The 23,072-nt window shown below is 39.2% G+C and overlaps 1 protein-coding gene across 12 annotated transcripts in view; it reads right to left on the bottom strand.

Annotated features, from left to right (window-relative positions):
• DMD (dystrophin) overlaps positions 1-23,072 on the bottom strand; it is a 2,447,064-nt gene that overhangs the window by 326,383 nt on the left and 2,097,609 nt on the right. For all 12 annotated transcript variants that reach the window (XM_049872854.1, XM_049872851.1, XM_049872858.1 and 9 more), the window contains one exon: positions 21,228-21,374. In XM_049872854.1, the coding sequence (XP_049728811.1) occupies positions 21,228-21,374 (147 nt within the window). The remainder of the gene's footprint in view (positions 1-21,227; positions 21,375-23,072) is intronic.

The following is a 23,072-nucleotide window of genomic DNA, read 5'->3' as shown; positions in this document are numbered from 1 at the left end:
GAAAGAATGAAAATTTAGTCTAAAGCAATCACACTAATCTCGTTCCTTGTAGGCAGTGATTGATTTAAAGGGGTAAAATGTGACCTAATTCTGGATAATGACACATAAGGGGCTATGTGCTGGGAACCTTCGGGGAAATTTTCTCTTCTCCAACACACACAAGCACATGTACATGCAGGAGGTGTTATCCTGCACATTTTGCCCTTCCTTCTTGCCTTAGATATTGTTGTCTGAGAATATATTGCTTGGTGCAGTGAGAAGCCATCTTGGGATCATGAGGAGAAAGGCAAGAAATTCCCAGAGAAGCTGGCCTTGAGCCTTGATGTAGTTCAGCTAATGAACTAACCAGACTTAGAGAGTTGGAATTGACTGACAGCAATGCGTTTGGTTTCCGGTTGTAGAGCTAGCTGGTGGAGCCCTGGTGGTGAAGTGGTTAAGCGCTCTGCTGCTAATCAAAAGGTCAGCAGTTTGAATCCACCAGCCACTCCTTGGAAACCCTGCAGGGTAGTTCTACTGTGTCCTATAGGGTCACTACGAGTCAAAATTAACTCGATGGTGATGAGTTTTTTTGGTTTAGAGACAGTGGAAGGAGCCCTGCTGGCGCAATGGTTAAACACTCAGCTGCTAACTGAAAGGTCAGCAGTTCAAACCCACTTGCCTGCTCCAAAGGAGAAAGATGTGCAGTCTACTTCCATAGGTCTGCTGCCTTGGAAACCTTATGGGGGCAGTTCTACTCTATCCTATAGGGTCGCTATGAGTTGGAATCAACTCGAGGGCAATGAGTTTGGGGTTCGGAGAGCTGGTGGCCTCTGGATTTGTTCTTATGTTAGACCAGTGGTTTTCAAAGTGTGGTCCCTGACTATAGTAGCATCAGCATCACCTGGGAACCTATTAGAAACGCAGAATCTCAGACCCCACCCAAAACCTACCCAATCAGAAACTCTGAGGGTGGAGCTCTGCAGCCTGTACTTTAATGATTTTGATGTCTGCTAAAGTTTGGGAACCAGTGTGTTAGATTATGATATATCTTTATTATTTAAGGCAGTGTTTTAGAAATTTGCCTGATTACATGGGGTTCATGTTAAAAACAAAGATTCCCAAACTTACTAAGACTCACCAAGGGAGAGGCCTCAGATTCAGTAATTTCATTATGTGCCCTGGTGATTCTTATGAGCAGAAAAGTTAGGGAAAGACAAATGTAAGACCCTTTAAGTCAGGTATTCTGTTATTTGCTGCTGGGAGCATTCTAACTAGCATATCATGTGCAATCATGACCCTGTTTCAATTGGTTGCAGCCCCAGGACCATACGGTACAGATACTAGTTCTTGCCTTGGCAAGTATATAATAAACTCTTGCTTGGAGAGCCTTTGACTTAAAGTGAGATTTACATTCCTAAGTTACTTTGGTTTCTTAATTGTCAATTTAAAGTCCTGGTCTCTTACATTCAGATTGTGTTTACCCTAACACCCCACCTTAGCTCCAATCTGAATTCCTAACCTCTTGAACATTCTTGACCCCTGTTATCTGGCAGCCCCATCAACCCTGACAGAATCTCGGAACCCCCTCTAGTAATTAAGAAGCCCTGGTAGTAGAGTAGTTAAGCACTCGGCTACTAACTGAAAGGTTGGTGGTTTGAACCCACCAGCTGCCCCACAGGAAAAAGATGTGGCAGTCTGCTCCCATAAAGATTACAGCCTTGGAAACCCTATGGGGCAGTTCTACTCTGTCCTACAGGGTCACTATGAGTCGGAACTGGCTTGATGGCAATGGACTGTTGTTGTTGTTTCTCTAGTAATTACAGAAGTAATCGTGCATTCCTTACTCCTCGGCTGTATTCTCAGTGGCCAGACTCCTACCTGCTGAACTTGAACTCACTGATACCCAAGAAACTGGCATAAAAGCAGGAGCAATTAGTCTGTTAAAAAGTAAACATATATTTTCAAAGTCTGAAAAAATATTTCTGCTCATCCAAATAGAAATAATTTAGGACTCTAAGATATTTAACTTTAAATGGTCTGAAATCACCAATGGTCTTTCAGGTTGAATGAATATTTCACATTCAAAACTTTTCGACCCTTGTTTACCTAGCTAGATAAGGTAAAAGTCATCTTAATGAAATACTTTTCTTAGGAGTGACGTATGTAAAAAGTCAAAAGGAGGATTGAGGCAAATATCCGATTATGTCTCCTCTCTCCTGATTACACGTATTTTATTTGTTTTGTTGTTCTTGTTAGCTGCCATTGAGTCAGCCCCAGACTCATGGTGACCCCACGCACAACAGAACAAAATGCTGCCTGGTCCTTTGCCATTTGCAAAATCAGTTGTGGATTGGACCATTGTGATCCATAGGGTTTTCATTGGCTGATTTTCAGAAGTAAATCGCCAGACCTTTCTTCCTAGTCCATCTTAGTCTGGAAGCTCTGCTGAAACCTGTCCAGCATGATAGCAACACACAAGCTTCCACTGACGGGTGGTGGCTGCGCATGAGGTGTATTGACTGGCAATGGAACCAGGGTCTCTCGCGTGGAAGGCGAGAATTCTACCACTGAATCACCACTGCCCCCCATCTCATCTCATTTGCTTAGATACTACTTATTTCACCTCTGCTATCTTCCCTACCCTACATCCCACATCTCAATCACTCCAGACTTCTAACTACCTCCAAATATGTCAGATTTCCCCAGACCTCTGTTGTTGTTGAGTGGATTCCAACTCATGGTGACCCCATATGTGCAGAGTAGAAATACTCCATAGGATTTTCAAGGCTGTGTGTGACCTTTTGGAAGGAGAATGCCAGGCCTGTCTTCCGAAGTACCTCTGGGTGGGTTTGAACCACCAACCTTTCAGCTAGTAGTTAAGTGCTTAACAGTTTGTGCCACCCAGGGACTCCTCTAGACCTCTAGGCCTCTGTTTAATGCCGTCCGTTCTTCCTAGGAAGCCCTTCTACTTTTGTTCTCTATCTTGCCTCTACCTTATGCTCAGTTCCAAGCTCAAATGTCACCTCCAAGGCAAAATTGATTGCTAACTCTCCAGCACATTAATATCACTTTTTTTTAATGCTCAAATCTCTATTATTGTTTGTCATTCACGTGTCCCCCTTGGGTGGGGGTGGCGGTCTGGTTATGTCCATCTTTGTTCCTATTGCCAAGCAGAATATCTCTAGCATAATGTAGTTGCTTAAATAAATGTTAAACTGTATTTCAGGCAAAAGTGATTTTCAGACAAAAGCATTAGCCACATACTGCTCTTAATTTACTTGCTTGTTTTACAGGCTTAATTCAATTAATAGCAAGTAGGAGGCTAATGAATAATATTTGGTTTGGGCTGTGTGGGAGGTCACAGCTTAAGCCTGAGAAATTCAGATAAAGGTGGCAAGGTAGTGGGATGTACAATGTATCTCATGGGAACCGAAAGAAATACTTACACTGTAAACATTTCTGGGGTTACTTATCCAGTCATCTCGAAGAGTTTGGTGAGGTGGCTCTGTAGACATCTATTGCAGGGAGACCAAGAAGATGGCCTGTGAGAAGGCCTAAGGAAAGAATGCACTCTACACCACATGCTTCCCCCAGTGGCAAAGCCTCAGTCAGCAAGGAGAAAAGTGGATTTTGAGGACATCACAGTGTCTGCCCTTTGGATTTATCCTCTGGTCCTGTCATGTCTGAGTTCTATGGCTGTAAATAAGAATGACCTGAAGGACCATGTGCTAGATGGGATGCTTTCTGCTGCTGGTAATAGAAAACCGAACACAAAATAGTTCAAACTGTCTTTTTCTCATATTTCAAGGAGTACAGGGGCTGCTCCAGGCCTGGGTAATTCAGAAATATAATGGCATCATTAGGACCCAGGTTCTTCCATCTTTCCATTTTGCCCTCCTTAGGCTAACTCATCGCACAATCACAAAATGGCTATTGAAGTTCTTGTCTCATTCATTCATTCAAAAAATATTTATCAGGCTAGGCACTTATCATGGATTGAGTTGTGTCCCCCAAAATATGTATATCAATTTGGCTAGTCCATGATTCCCAGTATTGTGTGATTGTCCACCATTTGGTCATCTGATGTGGTTTTCCTATGTCTTGTAAATCCTACCTCTTTTTTTTATGATGTTAATGAGGTGGGATTATGTTAATGAGGTAGAACTCAATCTACAAGATTAGGTTGTGTCTTAAGTCAATCTCTTTTGAGATATAAAAGAGAGAAGCAAGCAGAGAGACATGGAGGAACTCAGATCACCAAGAAACAAGAGCCAGGAGAATAGCGCATCCTTTGGACCTGGGGTCCCTGCACTGAGAAGCTCCTTGACCGGGAAAGATTGACGACAAGGTTCTTCTCCCAGACCTACAGAGATAGAAAGCCTTCCCCTGGAGCTGGCACCCTGAATTTGGACTTCTAGCCTCCTAGACTGTGACAGAATAAATTTCTCTTTGTTAAAGCCATTCACTTGTGGTATTTCTGTTATAGCAGCACTAGATAATTAATACAGCACTGTTCTTAGGTGCTTGGGATACACTAGCAAACAAAGCAAAGATCCCTGACCTTATGGACCTCACTTTCTCATGGTGGGAGGCAGACAATTAAAAAAAAAGCATATTAAATATGTTAATTCTGCAGTATGTTATGATTGTTATAGAAAGAAGAAAAAGCAGAAAAACAGAACAGGCATTCCTATTGCTGTGTAACGGACAACCTTAAAACTTAGTGGCTTTAACAAAAATTTAGCACTATCACTCACGGTTCTGTGATTTGATTGTGCTCAGCTGGGCATTTCTTGCTTGGAGTCTTTCATGTGTTTTCGGTTAGATGGTAGCTGGGGCTGCAGTGATCTGAAGTCTCAGCTGGGCTGGATGTCCAATATGATTTATTTACTCACATGTCTGGCACCTCAGCTGGGATGGCTGGAACAGCTAGGGGCTGGACAGGCATTTCTATCTTTCCTTGTACCCTCTCTATGTGACTAGTTCACATTTTCTTATAGCATGGTGGCCTTAGGGTAGTTGGACTTCCTACATGGCAGCCCACCTCCCCCAGAGTGAGTGTTCCAAAAGATCAAGAAAGAAGCTGCAAGATTTCTTCTGATCTAGCCTTGAACATCTTGCAGTGTCAAGTCTACCTCATTCTGTTTGTTACACAGTGCCTGCTCAGATTCATCGTGGGAGGGGACTACACAGGCATGGTTACCTGGAGGCATGGTTCATCAGGGGCCATCTTGGAGAAGAAGTACCATAATAGGGTAAAGGGGGTTAGATTGAAAAGGCTGGGAAGTGGGAAGTGGGGCAGGATGCTGTTTAAATAGGGTGGTCAATGTTCAAGAAGATTTCTTTATGAAGTTGAGATGTGAGGCAAGAGCTGAAGGAAGTGAGAGAGTTGGTCACATAGATACCTGGGGGAGAGCATTCCAGGTAGAAGGAAGAACTAGGCACAGTGTCCAGAAGAAGAAGTTCTGTTAAGTTTCCTGGGTGCGGAAAACCTTTTTCAGAAGCTCCCTGTTATTAACCGAATTTTGTCCCCAAAATTATAGCCTGAAATCCTAACCCTTGTACCTGTTGATGTGACCTTGTTTGGAGAAATAGAGTCTGTCTTTGAAGATATTATCAGCTAAGTCATACTGCAGTAGGGAGGGTCCTAGTCCTAATCTCTTCCAAGTGGTGTCTTATAAAAGGGGAAAACGGATAGGAAAACAAAGGAGAGATACACGGAGAGAAGACACCATGTGAGGACGTGTCTATAAGCCATAAAATGTCCAGGGCTACCATGAAGTTGAAAGAGACAAGGAAGGATCTTCCCCTAGAGCTAGTAAAGAGACAAAGCATAGCCTGTTGATGCCCTGAATTTGGGCTTCTGGCCTCCAGAAGTGTCAGACAATAAATTTCTGTTCTTTAAAGCCACCTACTTTGTGGTATTTTATTGCGGCAACCCTAGGAAACTTAGACACTCCCCTAGCAGACTTCCCCTTGTATCTTACTGTCTGAGATGGCATCACATGCCCATATCCAATACCTGACAAGGGGACCAGAACCACTAGACCACCATGAAGTAGCTCAGGGCTATCAGGATTCACTCCCTAGGGCTGGGACCTCCTTTGAGGTCACGTGGAGGACGGTAGATCCTGAACAAGCCAGGTCTCCGCCAGCAGGAGAAAAGGATGTACGTGTGCAGAATAGAGGGAGGAGATTTTGGAAAAAAGAAACAGTAGTGTCTCCACCACACCTTGAGGATTAAACAATACTCTTTTGGGACCTAACAGAGGACAACTCATTCTACTCTCCCAGAGACAGATTCTGGCTACTAGCAAAGAAATACTATGCCGGTGTAGGGGGAGAAGAGGCTGGAAAAGACGCCGCAGTGACCAGAATCGCATCTAATTCACCCAGCAGCAAAAGGGTTACTACTCATGGAGAAGAGGAGTGTTTATCCAAGCACATTCAGCAGATTGGCCGCAGGAAGCAGACAGTAAGGGAAAAGGTAACTCTGAAAGGAAAATTCTATGCATGGCACAGAAATATATTGAGATACATGATTAATGAAGAGTGTAGTTCAAAGGAGTGGTTGGAATTCCCAAGTATAACACAGCCACAATAGCTACAGCCCCCATTAAGAACTTTATTGCCCCTAAAGTTTAAGTGTTTAATGGGAAAGCTATGCCTGAGAATTGGGGTTCTAACTTGTTGGCAGCAATTCAAAATCTTTTTATGTTTGCTGAGTGCCATATATAGTAATCCACCCACACTTGAGTTTTCTGTGTTACAAAAAGAAAATACATTAAGAGGTAGTTCAGTAAATACTTATTGATGGAAATAGAGGTGAATATTTAGAAAGAGTAAATCAAACTGAGATAATAAAGAAATGTAAGCTATAATTCAGAGGAAAGGAATGCCAGAAGTAAGGGAGGGAAATGAAGCTTATGACTATATTCTCACATCTTTTTTCCTGCCAGTATAGGCAGCTGTTGGTAGAAATTGTTCCATTAACCTGGAAGCCTGTTCAATTTTAACAAAAGAATGCACACGTGGTATATTAGTTGAAAATAAAACAAAATAAGATATTTTTCATTGCAAATATAGAATATCAGGAGGCACCATATATAATCTTTGAAAATACCAGTTTTTTTCCCCTTAGGACAGGATGGGTTTTTTCACATGTCTAGAAAGAAATCTGGTTCAATTTTCTTCAGCATATATTTTGTGGGAACTCACTAGATGTACAATACTATAAAATATCAATAAATTATAGAAAACAAGAAGAATGTCTCCCTTCTTACAACCCAGCAGGACAGAAAGGATTAAATTCTTCTTCGAAAGGAAGAACAGATGTAATATAAAGGATTCTGCATAATTAGATTTGGAGAAGTGAAAAAAGTTTAGTAAGGTTTCACTGAGATGACCTGCAGTTCTAATAATAAAACTTAACATTTTTATAGCATTTAATAGTTTCCAAAGCACTTTCGCAGACCTTATCTCATTGTTTTACATGCACCTGGTAAGACAGGTGGAATTTGGATAAGCAATTCCCTTTTCCAAATGTTTTAGAATATAATTATTTAGACTGAAGAATGCCCTTTTTAGAATAAAAGTACAGGATCTCTGAGAAGGATATACAGCAAGTTTTTGGTCTGGTTCCACTATTAACTAGCTGTGTAAACTCTGACATGTCATGTGATGTCTCTGTAAAACCAAGGGATTGGACTTTTGGACTTTTGGAACTAAAATTCTCTGAATCAATGGGTGGTAACAACTTAAAAAGGCTGTTTTCATGCTACCTTTCCTAAAATTAAGCTTATGCATGGCAGTGCATTGGTCATCAAATGATAACAGTATTAAAAATAATTAAATAGAACCTTTTAAAGAACGATTGATGAAGTGTAAAAGCTAAGAGTATTAAAAAATCAGTAATTCAAAGTGGATACTTTCAAGGCAATGAAATACATTCTTGAAGTAGTCAGCTGTTTTAAAGTAGATTTAGCAGCTGCATGATTGGCTAATTTATGATGGGGATACCTTGCTACATAGCCTTGGCTTTGGGCCCTGAGAAGATTCTTCAGCTGTAGACTAAGCCCAGAGGTTTATCAGCTTGATCACAAAGGCAAGGTCCCAAACATAACTATGTAAATGGTACCATGGAATCAGTGCAAACCAATTACTGCCATTGTCAAAGGAAAACAAAGTATATGCAATGCTGGTAGGTGACTAACAGCGTCTCTGTGCCTGGAGTATTGTACATTATCACCTAATTACCTATTTTTCTCTGATATTCTTTACATACAATCTCCAAATCAAGGAAAAAGCAAACAAATAATGCTGCAAAAGCCATTTTGGGACCTAGCTACTGACCAAGATAGAGTAACAAGGACCAAATTTACCCTCTGGCCTGAAATAATCCAAACATGGACAAAATGTATGCAATGATGGATTATAAGACAATGGACATCAGACAAAGGACAGTGATCCCTGAGAGTCAGAAAACATATGGGGTGAATCCTAGGACTGTCCTAGCTAACACCCTTGAGAGAATTTCCAGGCCACTAAATAAGAAAGAAAAACTCAGGAGGATCCTGGCAGACTCCCTGAGTTGAGGAGATGGAACTGAGAGTCTGGGAAGATTGAAGCAGCTAAAGTTCATAGGACAGAAGGCTAGAGAGAAGAGAGCTTCACACAGAGAGAATCCTCGAGATCTACAAAAGTTCTCCCTCATGTATTCTGCTGAGTACTGATTAGCACTGTGTATGAGGAAATTACTGGAGCCTGGGAAAGAATCATCTAAGAGGATTAGATGTAACAATGTCTAATACCCATATAGGGCCAGGAGTACGCCTGTTCTTACCAGTCAGACTGAAACATCATGATTTAGAAGGCACTGGGTAAAGCACACAGAAAGACTTGCCTCAGTAAAAAAAAAAAAAAAAAAAAAAAACCTCAGTAGTGGGGAATAATTAGCCCTAGACTGAGCACTGCTGAAATCCTACCTAGCAAATCTTAAGAGCAAGACCCCATAGGCTCAAACAATAGCACACAGTTTAGAAGGGGAGAAAGAGAAGTATATTATTTTAAAGTTCTTATAGCATATGTGAAGTGGTCTCATACCACATGAAGGTACACTTGATAAGTTAAAGATGTATACTATAAACCCTTATCACTAAAATAACAGTTATAGCTAATAAGCCAGCATAGGAGGCAAAATGAAATCATAAAAAAATTCAATGTAAAAGAAGACAGAAAGGGAGGAACAAACACTGAACAGATGGAGTGAAGAGAAAACAAATAGCATGATGACAGATTCAAACCTAACCACATCAATAATAGCATTAAATGTAAATGGTCTAGGTGCCCCCAATTAAAAAGAAGAGACTGTCAAATTGGGTTAAAAAAGAAACAAAAAAGCTAATGCTGCCTACAAGAAAACCACATTAAATTTAAAGACATAAATAGGTTAAAAATAAAAGGATGTAAAATGTTAAAAGTAAAAGGATGGAAATCTGGAGTGGCTACCTTATTAATCATTAGGGAAATGGAAATTAAATCAGTGTGAGATACTGCTACATATCTGTTTGAATGGGTAAGTGTGTATCAATATTACCTCAGTAAAGCTGTTAAAAACCTGAGTCACTTCCGGCTCATAGCAACCCTATAGGACAGAGTAGAACTGCCCCATAGGGTTTCCAAGGCTGTGAATCTTTACGGAAGCAGACTGACACATCTTTCTCCCGTGGAGCGGCTGGGTTCATGCCATATCTTTCTCCTGTGGAGCGCTTAACCACTGTGCCACCAGAGATTTTTAAATATTAAGCAGATGCAAAATAATCTTATAAAAGGCGGGTAAGTTATAAAGAATTAAAAAAAAGACGAACCCTTGTGTCATGGATTGAATTGTGTCCCCCCAAAATATCTGTCAACTTGGCCAGGTCATAATTCCCAGTATTGTAATGATTGTCTATCATTTTGTCATCTGTTGTGATTTCCCTGTGTTGTAAATTCTATCACTATGATGTAATGAGATGGATTAATGGCAGTTATATTGATGAGATCTACGAGATTAGATAGTGTCTTAAGCCAATCTCTCTTGAGATATAAAAGAAAGAAGTGAGCAGAGAGACAGGGAGACTTTATACTACCAAGAAAGCAACACCAGGAGCACAGCGTGTCCTGTGGACCTGAGGTTCCTGCACAGAGTAGCTCCTAGAGCAAGGGAAGATTGATGGCATGGTCCTTCCTCCAAAGCCGACAGAGAGAGAAAGCCTTCCCCTGGAGCTGATGTCCTGAATTTGGACTTGTAGCCTACTAGACTGTGAGAGAATAAATTTCTCCTTGTTAAAACCATCCACTTGTGGTATTTCTGTTATAGCAGCACTAGATGACTAAGATGCCCATTCAACACTTCCTACTTTAAAAAGAACTTGGTTAATGTTCCTGGAAACCCTGGTGGCATAGTGGTTAAGAGCTACAGCTGTTAACCACAAGGTCGGCAGTTCGAATTCATCCGGTGATCCTTGGAAACTGTATGGGGCAGCTCTGTTAAGTTTTCCTTGATAGTATCTTCTAGTTCATGATTTTCCATTTTGAGTCTTATGCTCTCTATCTCTCAGCTGCTGATGCCTTCCCCAGGCTCCCTCAGCCACAGTGGGCAACCACTGCTTAACTTGCCTGGGCACAGCCATCTTTGGCTGACATGTGACTAAGTTTGGGTGGGGGAGATAGACTTTTAATAAACAAGTAAACACATACCTATTTATGGATTTTCATAAGTGGCGTGAAGAAAGCAAACAAGATGCTGACTATGACAGAGAATGATGGGAAATCTTCTTTAGATGTTGCCTAATTATATAGTAACTTGCAGCCCATTACTTCAAATGATCCCTAGTTATAAAATTTATATACTGGAGTTTTACTACTCTGTGTAGTTCGTTAGTCCCAAGCTTCAGGCCATTTTAAATAAAACTTAAAAGATGAATAGAAAAGTTCCCTACTTAACTTGTCCTCATGCCAGTCAGCTTCCTCTACCTCCCACCCTCATCCCAACACACACACACACACACACACATTCACTTAGGTCCTCACTATATGCTCTGCTACTGCCTTGTATTTTTTCCCATAATACTTGCTACAATTTGTAATTATTATATGAGTTTTTTTTTCAATTAATGTCTGTCTCCCCAAGAAACTATAACCTCCATGAGGACAGAGATCGTGTCTGTTTTTTTTCCACAACTATGTCTCTAGCACCTAACAAAGGGTCTGGCAGATAGTCAAAAAAACAAAAACACCATTGCCATTGAGTCGATTCCAACTCGTAGTGACCCTAAAGGACAGAGTAGAACTACCCCACAGTGTTTCCAAGGAGCAGATGGTGGACTTGAACTGCTGACCTTTTGGTTAGCAACCATAGCTCTTAACCACTGTGCCACCAGGGATCCTACAGAGTGGTGGGTAACCCGTTGCTGTCAAGTAGATTCTGACTCAGCGACCCTATAGGACAGAGTAGAACTGCCCCATAGGGGGCAGAGAGTAGGTACCACAAAAAATATGTATTGATGGATGACTGAATGAAAAGAGTATTTCAACTCACTTCAGGAAGAATTTGTTGATTAAGGCCTCCTGATCCTACAGAAGAGAGGTTCTAGTTTTTAATTCAAGGTCTGGGTTAAACAGGCTATTCCTGAGATTGTAGTGAGATTCATATAATCCTCATACTTTAAACTTACATTTCCTAAACTCTTGATCTGGGTTGTTCCTGACAAATTAGTAAATGTTAGGGGGGAAGCTGGTCTTTTTGTTTAAAGGCTGAATTGTATACAAAGTGGAAATGTTGTCATGGCAATCCAACTTTCAATCAGAGCGGTGATCATTTAGACAGACTGTCTGGGTTCAAATCCTGCCTCTCTCACTTACCAGCTATGTACCTCAGGCAAGTTACTTAATCTCTAAATTCCTCATTTTTCTCATCTGTAAAATGAAGATAAAAATAGTATCTAACTCACAGGTTATTAGTGAGACTTAAAAGTGTTAGTGTATGTACGAATGCATAGAATAGTAAATGGTATGCAGTAAATTTTTTTATTTTTTTTAAGTGCTAGATAAGTGTTCTTAATTTCAGTTATGCGTAATGCTTGTTATAATTAGTTCTTCTCAACTTGTTATTGTGCAACTGCATTGGCCAAATAAAGTCTGGCCATGTAAAAAACTGCATTTCTAACATAATAATTGTCTATTTTATTATATTTTCCACCCATATATTTACCTTTGTAAATAAACGAATGCATTAAATGGAGAACTTTTATAAGCATAATTATTTTAAGGCCATCATGGGATTTACAAAAATACAGAAATATTGAGATATATAAAACTCTAGTAATTTATAATTCTCCTTGTGGTATTCGCCCCTAAGAAACAGCATTTCTGAATTTCATAAGCTAGTTTTCCATCCTCCCTACTGAGTTGGCGATACCATTCGGCTTTTCATATAGTCTGAATGCGGGTTATTTCTAGAGGAATGTGCAGTAAAGAAGGCAAGGGGGAGGCTTTGGGTGAAAATGTGAGAACAGCAGCTCTTTGACTGCTGTGCATGACGTAGCCTGGGAACTGGTAGCAGCTGTTGGAATAGTGTTTCACATGCACCAGGACAGTGGGAAAAGCAATGAAGAAAACAACCCAGGCAAACAAATGCAGATGAAAGGGTGGGGCAAAGTCAAACTGCAGCCAAGGAGAGAGTTCAGACACTTAGAAGAATAAAAAACCAAAACCAAACCAAACCCGTTGCTGTCCAGTCGATTCCAACTCATAGCGACCCTATAGGACAGGGTAGAACTGCCCCATACCGTTACCAAGGAGCGCCTGGTGGATTCAAACTGCTGACCTTTCAGTTAGCAGCCACAGCTCTTAACCACTATGACACCAGGATTTCATAGAAGAATAAAGCAGAGAGAAATTTGAAGGAAGGGCGAATATCACTTGAGAATAAGGGAGAAGGCAAGGGAAACGGGCATCATGGCAATTTTAAACACCCGTAACAACATGTACATTTCTGAAAAGGAATATCAGGATACCGGGACACAAAAATAAATCTGTAAATAAATAGTCTGTTTAAGCACATATAATAGGAACATATTACATTTTTAAAGAGAATAATAAAACTCTTATATGGATGGCCATAGTAGCTAGTTTCAGAACTAGCAAAACTAGTTCCTTATGAAAATAAACAAATTAGAAATTAGGTAGTACATAAAGATCAAGCAGTCAAGTAGCCTAATGAATACTTCATAAGATTTTCATTCGCTCTTCAAAATGCCCGCAAAAAATTGTCTTTCATTTTTTTAAACTCAAATATTTCTTTGATTTCTAAAGACTTCATTCCCATTTTATCCCTCATATATATACATATTTTTTAGTCACAGTGTCTGCAGGATTGCAGATTATCAGCTAATTACCTATTTTCCTTGGATATTCTTTGCATTAAAAAAAAAACCGTTGCCATCAAGTCGATTCTGACTCATAGCGACCCTAAAGGACAGAGTAGAACTGCCCCATAGGGTTTCCCAGGAGTGCCTGGTAGATTCGAACTGCCAACCTTTTGGTTAGCAGTGTAGCCCTTAACCACTACCCCACCAGGGTTTCCAACCTTTGCATATGATGCCCAAATCAAGGAGAAAAAGAAAAACAACTATCAGTGCTCCAAAAGCTGTTTTAGGACCTCTGCTCCTGACCAAGTTGTAGTAACAAAGAACAAATCTATCCTCTGGCCTGAAATAACCAAAACATGGACAAAATATATACCATCATAGATTATAAGGCTATGAGCGTCAGACAAGGAAGGACAGTGATCCCTGAGAGTCAGAAAACAGAAGGGGTGAGCCCTAAGAGTGACCTAGCTAACTTCCTTGAGAGAACTTCCAGGCCACAGAACAAAGAAGAAGAACTCAGGAAGACCCTGGCAGACTCCCTGAGTTGAGGAGATGGAACTGAGAGTCTGGGGAGACTGAAGCAGCTAAAGTTCATAGGACAGAAGGCCAGAGAGAAGAGAGCTTCACACAGAGAGAATCCTGGAGATCTACAAAGGTTCTCCCTCAAGTATTCTGCTGAGTACTGATTACTTTAGCAAACAGGATGGCCACAGTGCCTACATCATTCCTTTTTCTTTCTATAACTCCCACGCATCCTGATGCCATTTTTATAAGACAGAGAATGGCCTTGAAAATTGGACCATTCTTCTTTTGGGGTGAGTAGCATATACTCTAGAACATCCATGTCACATTACTTTCAGGGTCACCTAGGCAATTTAAGTATCATTCCTCTTGCGTAACGCACAATTAGTTGTTTAAAAAAACAAAACTATACACTGGAAACCACACTGATTGAGGACAATGTCCTTAAGCTTGACAGTGCACTTCTACCTCAGCATATTAACTATCCTGGGCATTCAGATTTACATCCTCCCCTTTCAAAGCTTTAAAAGGCCTTGCTCATGTCCTCCCTTTTTTTGTTTTTTTACAGAGATGAGGTTAAGTATAAATGATGGTTCTCTCCCTCCTGAAAAGATGTTTTCCTAGAACTTTAATTGTCCTTTTTTCATGGGTCATTCTCTTCCTAATATCAACAAATCCTTCTGTGACCTAACCTTTTCTAAAACAAACACACTCTTCTTTCTTCTTTTCATTTCCTTTACCATCAGCTTTTTAAAAACTCCTGCCAGTGGACACATCATGCTAGCTGTTACACTTTAAATCTTTTTATAGGAGCAACTTCCAATTTATAATGAGTTAGAGGTACTTTTTCCTACATGTTGCTGTAATATTTTTGGGTAGTGGCTTCCAGTCTTTTCAATATGTGGATTCTTTATTAATATTCCACATATTGGTGAATGACCACATGATAGAAGTACTACTTAGTATCTGTTGATTGAAAAAAAGGTAACTAGCTGATAAATAACTGTAAGAGTTTATTAACACAGCTGTATTTAGTTTCTTCTGAAAAATAGTTGTACAGGGACAAGACAATTATATATTCAGGCTACAGACAATGCTTGATGCAAAATATATTCATAGATCTCTCTTAAAAAATTCTATGATCCATAGCTTGAAAACAATACTTTTTTGTGTGGTCACAGATTAACAGCATCACCTGGGAGTTTGAGAGAAATATAGACTCCCAGGCCTTACCCAATACCTCCTGAATCTCTGGGGGGGGGAGTGTTTTAAGAAGCTCTGCAGGTGATTCTTGTCCATGCCAAATTTTAAGAACTACATTCTAGACCAGTGCCGTCTGATAGAAATACAAGGAAAGCTACATATGTAATCTTAAATGTTCTAGTAGACACACGTAAAAAAGTAAAAAGAAATAAATATCGTCGGTTGTTCTACTTGAAGTGACAAGCTTGTTCATTTCAAGAAAATGTGTGCCAAATTCTCACGCCTGAATAACCATAAGAAATGGGTAAACTTAATTATAATGACATATTTTATTTAACCAAATACATAATAATATCTTGTCAACATGTAATCAATGTTAAAATATTAATGAAATATTTTAGTCTTTTTTTCCTACTAAGCGTGAAGTACATTATATATTTTATACTTATAGCACATTTCAGTTTGGAGTGACCACATTCAAGGACTCAGTAGCCATACATGGCTACCATATTGGATAGCACAGTTCCAGACCAAATGATTTAAAATATAATAAATATCAATCCATATAGCAGCAAATCATGTTTCTAGAAGTCTACTGAAAGCTTCTCTTCACCTTCCTCTTTCCATTTTGCATAAAAATTAAGTGCTTGGGTCTTCATGTTCCCATAGTACGGTAACATCCCTTTAGTACAGAACTTTCCGCATGGCGTCATACTTATTTTATCTGATCAGATCCTAAACCCCTCAAGGTGTCTTACAGAATTGATTTTTTTTAGCCTCTTAAAACTGGCTTAACGTCCAACAATAGTTCTCAAAGTATGCTCCTTAGATCAGCAGCATCAGTGTCACTCGGGAACTTGTTAGAAATGCAGAATATCAGGCCCCACCCTAGAACTACTGAATCACAAACTATGGACGTGGGGCCCAGAGATCTGTGTTTTGACATAACTTCCAGGTGACCCTGGTGCTCACTAAAATTTGAGAACCACCAAAGTAGGAAAGTATATTTCCTTAAAGAATGGCCTTAGACTTAACCAATTTCTTATCAGTTCCATTTTGGGTCTTACTAAAGAAAAAAATCAAAAAGAGCATGCTAGAACAGCCTCGGGAGAACCAACCATTAGCAAAGCTGAAGGGAAGGAAGTTTGGATGCCTTTCCCTTACCCTCAGTTAGAAACAGATCCGCATATCGGTAAGACTACATGGTGTGGTTTACCCAGACTCCTTGCCTAGAAAGGACCCTATAATCAATGCAAGCCGATTCATATAGGAGCCTTAAAAAGAGTGTGGGAAAAATGTTGAAATACGTCAACACATCTTAAGGTTCAAATCCTGTGTTGAATGATGATAATACAGGTAGATGACCTCCCTATAAAACCTATCTCACTGCTCAGTTTGAATTAAAAAAAACTAAAAAAAAAAAAAAATTAAGCCACGAAAACACTTCTATTGACCAACCATGACCCCATGTATTCTCACAAATCTTATTAATATGCTTACGTAGACCAAATTCCCAGTCAGAAATTACTGACAATTTTATAGACCAGAGTTCTGACAAGGTATTGTTTTAAAAACATTACTGCCTTAATTATATATATATAGTCTGTACCATGGATAAAGGGAGGAAGAAAGGGCCATTTTGGAAGCAATAAAAGAAAACCCATCTATAAATCTTTTCTTAAGATGGCATCAGCAATAAAGGGGGTTCTGGTCAGTATGTCTTTGTACCAGACAGAACAATTACAATGTCTGCTTGGTATACAATAGATGCTCAATAGATGCTTTGGAATGAATAATCTTAGGAAACCTTCAAAAAAAAAAACATACGTAATTCAAGACACAGTTCTTTAACATTTATGAAGAATTTTATACCTGGAAATGCTTTCATATTCTTCTTCTTTTTTTTTTCCACAAGTGATTATATTTGGTACATCCCTAAGGTCGATAAAGTATGCACTCTTTATATTAAAGTCTATTTGCAGCTTCTGCTGTTATTTGTGGGTTTACTCATTAGTGCCGAGAAATGGATAGAACATTCCCTCGCATAGTGCTTGTGCTTTGTGACTAAAGAGCACGACTACAACACTTAATGTCTGTGTATCTCTTCAAAATTAGAAAGACTTATCGTCAGTTTAACTTTACTTGATCAAATATGAGCACTGGTTCTGCTTTAAGAGCTAACTCATTAAAATCACTTTGGGATGATTTTAGTACAACTGCTGATACTTAAACAAAGTGAGGAATATAATGCTTTATAATTTTATATTTGAAATTACAGGTGTGATTTTAAGTGGTACACTGAACTGGGCTCACAAATCCCTTGGTTTGTAAAAGGAAGATTTCAAAGTTAACATCCCTGAGAATGATTAAGGGCGGGGGGAGCAGCATGGAAAAACTGAAGTATTTTATGTTTGTGTTGCCTGAAATAGCTTTACAGTAGGAATTTGTTAAGCTCAATACATATGTTTTAGAAAAGGGGAAAAATTGTTGGGGGTTGCGGCTCAGAAGACCCAATTCAGATCTTGACTGACACAAGCTGTGTGACTGTGATTATGTCACTTCAAGTTTCTAAGTCTCAGTTTCCTCACTTGTAAAATGGATAACGATAACACATAGTCATAGTGTTGTGAGGGTTAAATGAGATAATGTACATGAAACTCTCTGTAAGTGCAAGGAATGATGGTTTCCTACATGATGAACACATTGTCAACTGTTCAAGTAGAAACATCCAGAAAATATGTCCACTCTGAGGGCTAAAATTGGATTTTATTTCCACAAAGAGTTCCAACAGGCAAACCAATGACTCTTAGACTTCTGTTGGGGAACTCAAAATAAACTTAGAACTTTCTATGCACTCAATTTCTATGTACAGGTAAATGGCGACTGGGTCTTACTTGACTGTCGATGTTCACAGCTACATGGTTTACCTGTTTCTGCCATTTTAACTGAAATACTAAATAGAGCTAAAAAACCCAGCTTGGGTGTCTTTTAAAAACAAAATTAATGGATCATGTAACAAAACCCAGGATATCCTGATGCCAAATAGACATAGTGTGGTAGTACGTAACTCTATTACTCCTATTGCATTGCTTTGTTCAAATTTAATTGTCTTGTCACATTTTTATATCTGCCTTCCCACTACTCCAACTCCATTTCTAGACCTTAATTTGCCTTAGAGCCAAAGATGAACTTGCACTTGATTTTTATCATGGTTTTAGCAACTGATGTAACATTGCAAGTGGTAAAATTATCTTTATAGAAATATGATGTCATAATGATGGTGGGATCAAGCGTCCCTCCACAGAAGCTGAATCATGCTTTAGTCTCAAATACATTCTTCTAAATGTAAAATTTCCCAGACAGGATGTATGAGTTACTCTTCCAGTAATGGGGACAAAGTTGTTTGCTGTGAGCTCCATTGTTTTGCTTTCTTTCCCTTCTGAACAGGGCTCACATTTATAATACAGCAGAGTGGTTAGCATTATGGTCAAAGAAAAGAATGAAATCAACTTGACTCTGTTGTGTACAAACCAAAATCTTAGACTGATTAGCTTTCTGCTAAAAACACCTCCTATGCATGACTGCGTAAGGTCAGGTTCAAAAATAGAAACATATGAAATTTGCTATATTAAGAGCCTACAGCACAAAATGACTGAGCTGACTTTTGCATATTTAATATGAGGAGGCTGTGTACATGTGGGTTTTGAGATGAGGGGTTTAAAAGTTAGAGTTATGGAAGGAGAAGTATAATTCCAAGAAACCACATCTGCATTACGAATATAGGAAACAACTTCATTGATTCTAGGCTAAATTTTGTCATATGTGAATGTCCCCCAGATATGCTGCTATAGGATCAAAGGATTGGACTGCATGTAACCTTAGCTGTTATCTACGATAATCGTCTCATTTTACAAATGAAAGAATTGAATCTGAGAGAGGTTAAATGGCTTTCACAAGATAACATGGGCAAACAATAGCTGAGCTTGTTTGAACTTCCCCAGACCCCAGTGCCATAGAGTTAATATCCACTACAGCGCTTTTTGTTGTATCACACGGTCTCCTTGCACGTACTTATAACCAAGTTCTTATTCATTTTAACGAATGGATGAAAATGAAGCTATTAATACTTCTCATACTTTACATCTAAACAAATAGTGCAACTAGACTGGATCACTTAGTATTAATGTTATTTTTGTACTTTTCCTATCATTCATAATCTTTTGGCTTCATTTGTAAATTCACATGCCATAGTCACAAACCTTGCACTTCCTTCTGAAAACAAATGGTATCGTTCAGCTCTCCAAAAGAAAATTTAAAGACATAGTTCCAGAGTGCTTAAATGGAGCAAATGTGGCCGCTCGTTTTATTTGGACATTTATTACTTTTCTTATTTATGCTTAAAATGAAAAACATACTAAGGATGAAACGGAGAAGATTTCCGTAGTACTCAACCACTCTGGTACAAACAGACACAGAAAAGCATATAATTGCTTAACTCTATTGCCTTGCTTTGGTCCCGCCACTTATAATAATCAATCATACAAATATTCAAAAACTATCCAATGCGATCACAATTAAATTACATGAGATCTCAAGAGATCTTGAATTTGGAACTTGTTTTTATTAAAGATCTAGCAATTCTTTAATAGGACTTTCAATCACACCCTTAAACGGACTGCCGATAGGAAAAGTAATCTGGCTTATCATTTTTTTTCTCATAGAAACTAAAAGAAAATATTTCAAACCCAGTTTTCACTCTGTCCTTAGGAGCATACTATCTGCATACTATGAAAGTGGAGAAGGAGAGAAAACGATTTTCTAATTCTATGGTTAAACTAGTTTTCAGGAGAAAAACACTCAAGTGGAGTTATGAGCTTCTGCTCTTGCCATCCTAGCCCTCTAGGCAAGAAAGCCCATTGTAGTCTCTTAGGAAACCATTGCAATGGGCAAGAGATTGGTGGCTGCATTCTCAGAAACCTACAAACTCTGGCACTTCTGGTGTTACCTTGAAATGGATCTGTGTTTGCACTGGGGTGTAATGCAGTGTCCTGCACGTAGTAACATATAGTCACACTTCTTCCACCATCATGACCTTTTTTTTTTTTTAGTTCTTATGTGGCGGAGTAGTTAAGTGCTACGGCTGCTAACCAAAAGGTCGGCAGTTCAAATCCACCAGGTGCTCCTTGGAAACTCTATGGGGAAGTTCTACTCTGTCCTATAGGGTTGCTATGAGTCAGAATTGACTCGACAGCAGTGGGTGGGTTTATGAGCCAGGTAGTATAGGAAGAACTCTATATGAATTATCTCGTTTAATATTACAGCACCCTTGTTACAGATGATGAACCTGACCATCAGAGAGGTTAAGTGACCTCAAGGTCACTCACCTAGTAAATCTGACTCCAAAAACTGTGTGCTGTAATAGTAATAACTGCAATAACACCAAGAGCTAGAATTTATAAAACGTTTACTACGTTACAAATACTGTTCCAAGCGCTTTACAAATATTTTGACTTATCCATTTTAACAATAAACTGATGCTGTAAAAACTTTTATTGCCACCATCTTTCTTTTGCAGATGAAAAACTGAGGCACAGAAAGGTTAAATAATTAGCTCAAGGCTCTACAGCTTGGATACATGAGAATGACCTTGGATACACTTATATTTCCTGTATTTATTATGCAAGTCTATGAAAAACTTCCATGTGTGGGTTTGTGAGAAAATGTTCTTTCTTCAAGAGATTTTAGAAGGGGTCTTATTGTTGACTTTTGTTTCTATTAAGATTCCAAAAGGAAAGATGTCTTAAGAATCCAAGCAATAATAGTACAAAGTAACTACGCCAGTAACTCAGTTCTTCAATCATGATTCAGCATTATCTTCCATGTTTATTGTAAAACATACTAAAGTCTGACTTTCAGCCATTTACAGAAATTAATATTATTAGACTGGAAAGTATAATAGGGACTTATTAAATAATTTAAAATATCCCACCCTCACAAAATATTATCAGGAAAATCAAATGAAAATATCACTTTTATTGTTCCTTCCAAACAAGCTTTATCTGTATATTCTTTTATTGTAACAAGGAACACTAATGTTCATAATGAGCCTACCTGCAGAAGCTTCCATCTGGTGTTCAGGTCTTCCAGAGTGCTGAGGTTATATGGTGAGAGCTGAATGCCCAGTGTGGTGAGCTGGCGAGCAAGGTCATTGACATGGTTTACATTCTCTTTAAGAGGTGCAATTTCTCCTCGAAGTACCTGCGTGAAATAGTCAAGGGTTAATTGGAAGATGAGAACATGTAAAGCAAAGAAATATAGACACATGGGAATTACAAGATACTCTATTTGGGGTGCAGTGTCAGTGATATTTTCTCCATTATGGTGGTATTACAGCAATGAAAAATCATTAACTAATGAATAATAACTAATATTGATTGGGAGTCTTGGTGGCCACAGTGGTTAAGAGCTCAGCAGCTAACCAAAAGGCCAGAAGTTCGAATCCACCAGCTGCTCCTTGGAAACCCTATGGGGAAGTTCTACTCTGTCCTATAGGGTCACTATGAGTCGAAATCAACGGCAACAGGTTTGGTTTTTGTTGTTGTTGTTGTTTAATATTTATTAAGAGTTTTCTAGGTGCTTAATGCTTTAATAAGGTCTATTCACACATTAACCAGTTGCTGTTAAGTTAACTCCGACTCATGGTGACCCCACATGTGTCAGAGTAGAACTGTGCTCCACAGGGTTATCAATGACTGGTTTTTTGGAAGTAGATGCCAGTCTTTCTTTTGAAGTGCTTCTGGGTTGACTCCAACTTGCAACCTTTCTGTTAGCAGCTGAGTGTGTTAAACGTTTACACGAACTTATTCCTACACAGCCACCTTATGAGGCTGATAGTTGGAGAATTCTCATTTTACACATGAGAAAGCTAACTTGCAAGGGTTAAACTTTGTTCAAGTTCCCACAGGTAATCATTGATGGGTTTGGGATTCATACCCAGATTTGTTGGCCTCCAGAGTACATGTTCTTAACTACTATATTATATACCACTCCAAAGAAATTCTGGATTGATAAAGTAACTGTGAAAAATATAGGACTGGTAGATTCTAAACTATTCATTTCACAACCAGAAATGGATCCTCATTTTTATAATAAAAAGCTATACTCAATCATAAAATGTTGCACTCAAACGTTGCACCAATCATATAATAAATAGTTCCATTTAGAGAGTACAGTATTTTCTCAAGTCCCAAGAATGACTTCTTCATTTCCAAGTATTTTAGTCCTTGTAGCAATGACTTAGGAAAGCTCCCACGGGGCTTTTCGCCTGTCTTTGAAGCACTAGAGCAGGATTCTCTGATGCAATGCATCATGACAATCTGTTGAGTGGAAGAACCCCATGCAGATATGGGAAGGATATTACCATGCATCATATCTACCCTATTGAGATGACATTTATGGATCTTTAACATGATGCATGATGTCCAAATGTTCCAATGAGCAATTTCTAAGGGACGAATTCCCTCACTTAGGAGAACAATTTGTGTAATGCAATGTCTGTGCACGAGGACAGCATTGCTTACTTGGCTATACGTGTTGTTTTCACTTGCTTGATCTGGGCCAGTATTAGTTTTCTGTCTGGTTCATTATGTTGATAAAACCAGTGTTTACCCTGAACTCATCTGCACCCCTCCTATTACCTCCTACCCCAAATGGAAGGAGCCAGTATGTACATTCCAATAAGAATGGTGTTTTCCTCTCAAATAAACCTGAATATCTCACCATTAAAATGTGGTGTTGTCCAAGGTCACACGACAACTAAGAGCCCAAGAGACAGAAAGGGCCACACGAACCAGAGACCTACATCATCCTGAGACCAGAAGAACTAGTTGGTGCCCCGCCACAATTGATGACTGCCCTGACAGGGAGCACAACAGAGAACCCCTGAGGGAGCAGGAG

Source organism: Elephas maximus, chromosome X (genome assembly GCF_024166365.1).
Source record: "Elephas maximus indicus isolate mEleMax1 chromosome X, mEleMax1 primary haplotype, whole genome shotgun sequence".
NCBI classification, from domain to species: domain Eukaryota; kingdom Metazoa; phylum Chordata; class Mammalia; order Proboscidea; family Elephantidae; genus Elephas; species Elephas maximus.
The sequence above is the reverse complement of the archived record's forward strand: the minus strand, read 5'-3'. Positions and strand labels throughout refer to the sequence as shown.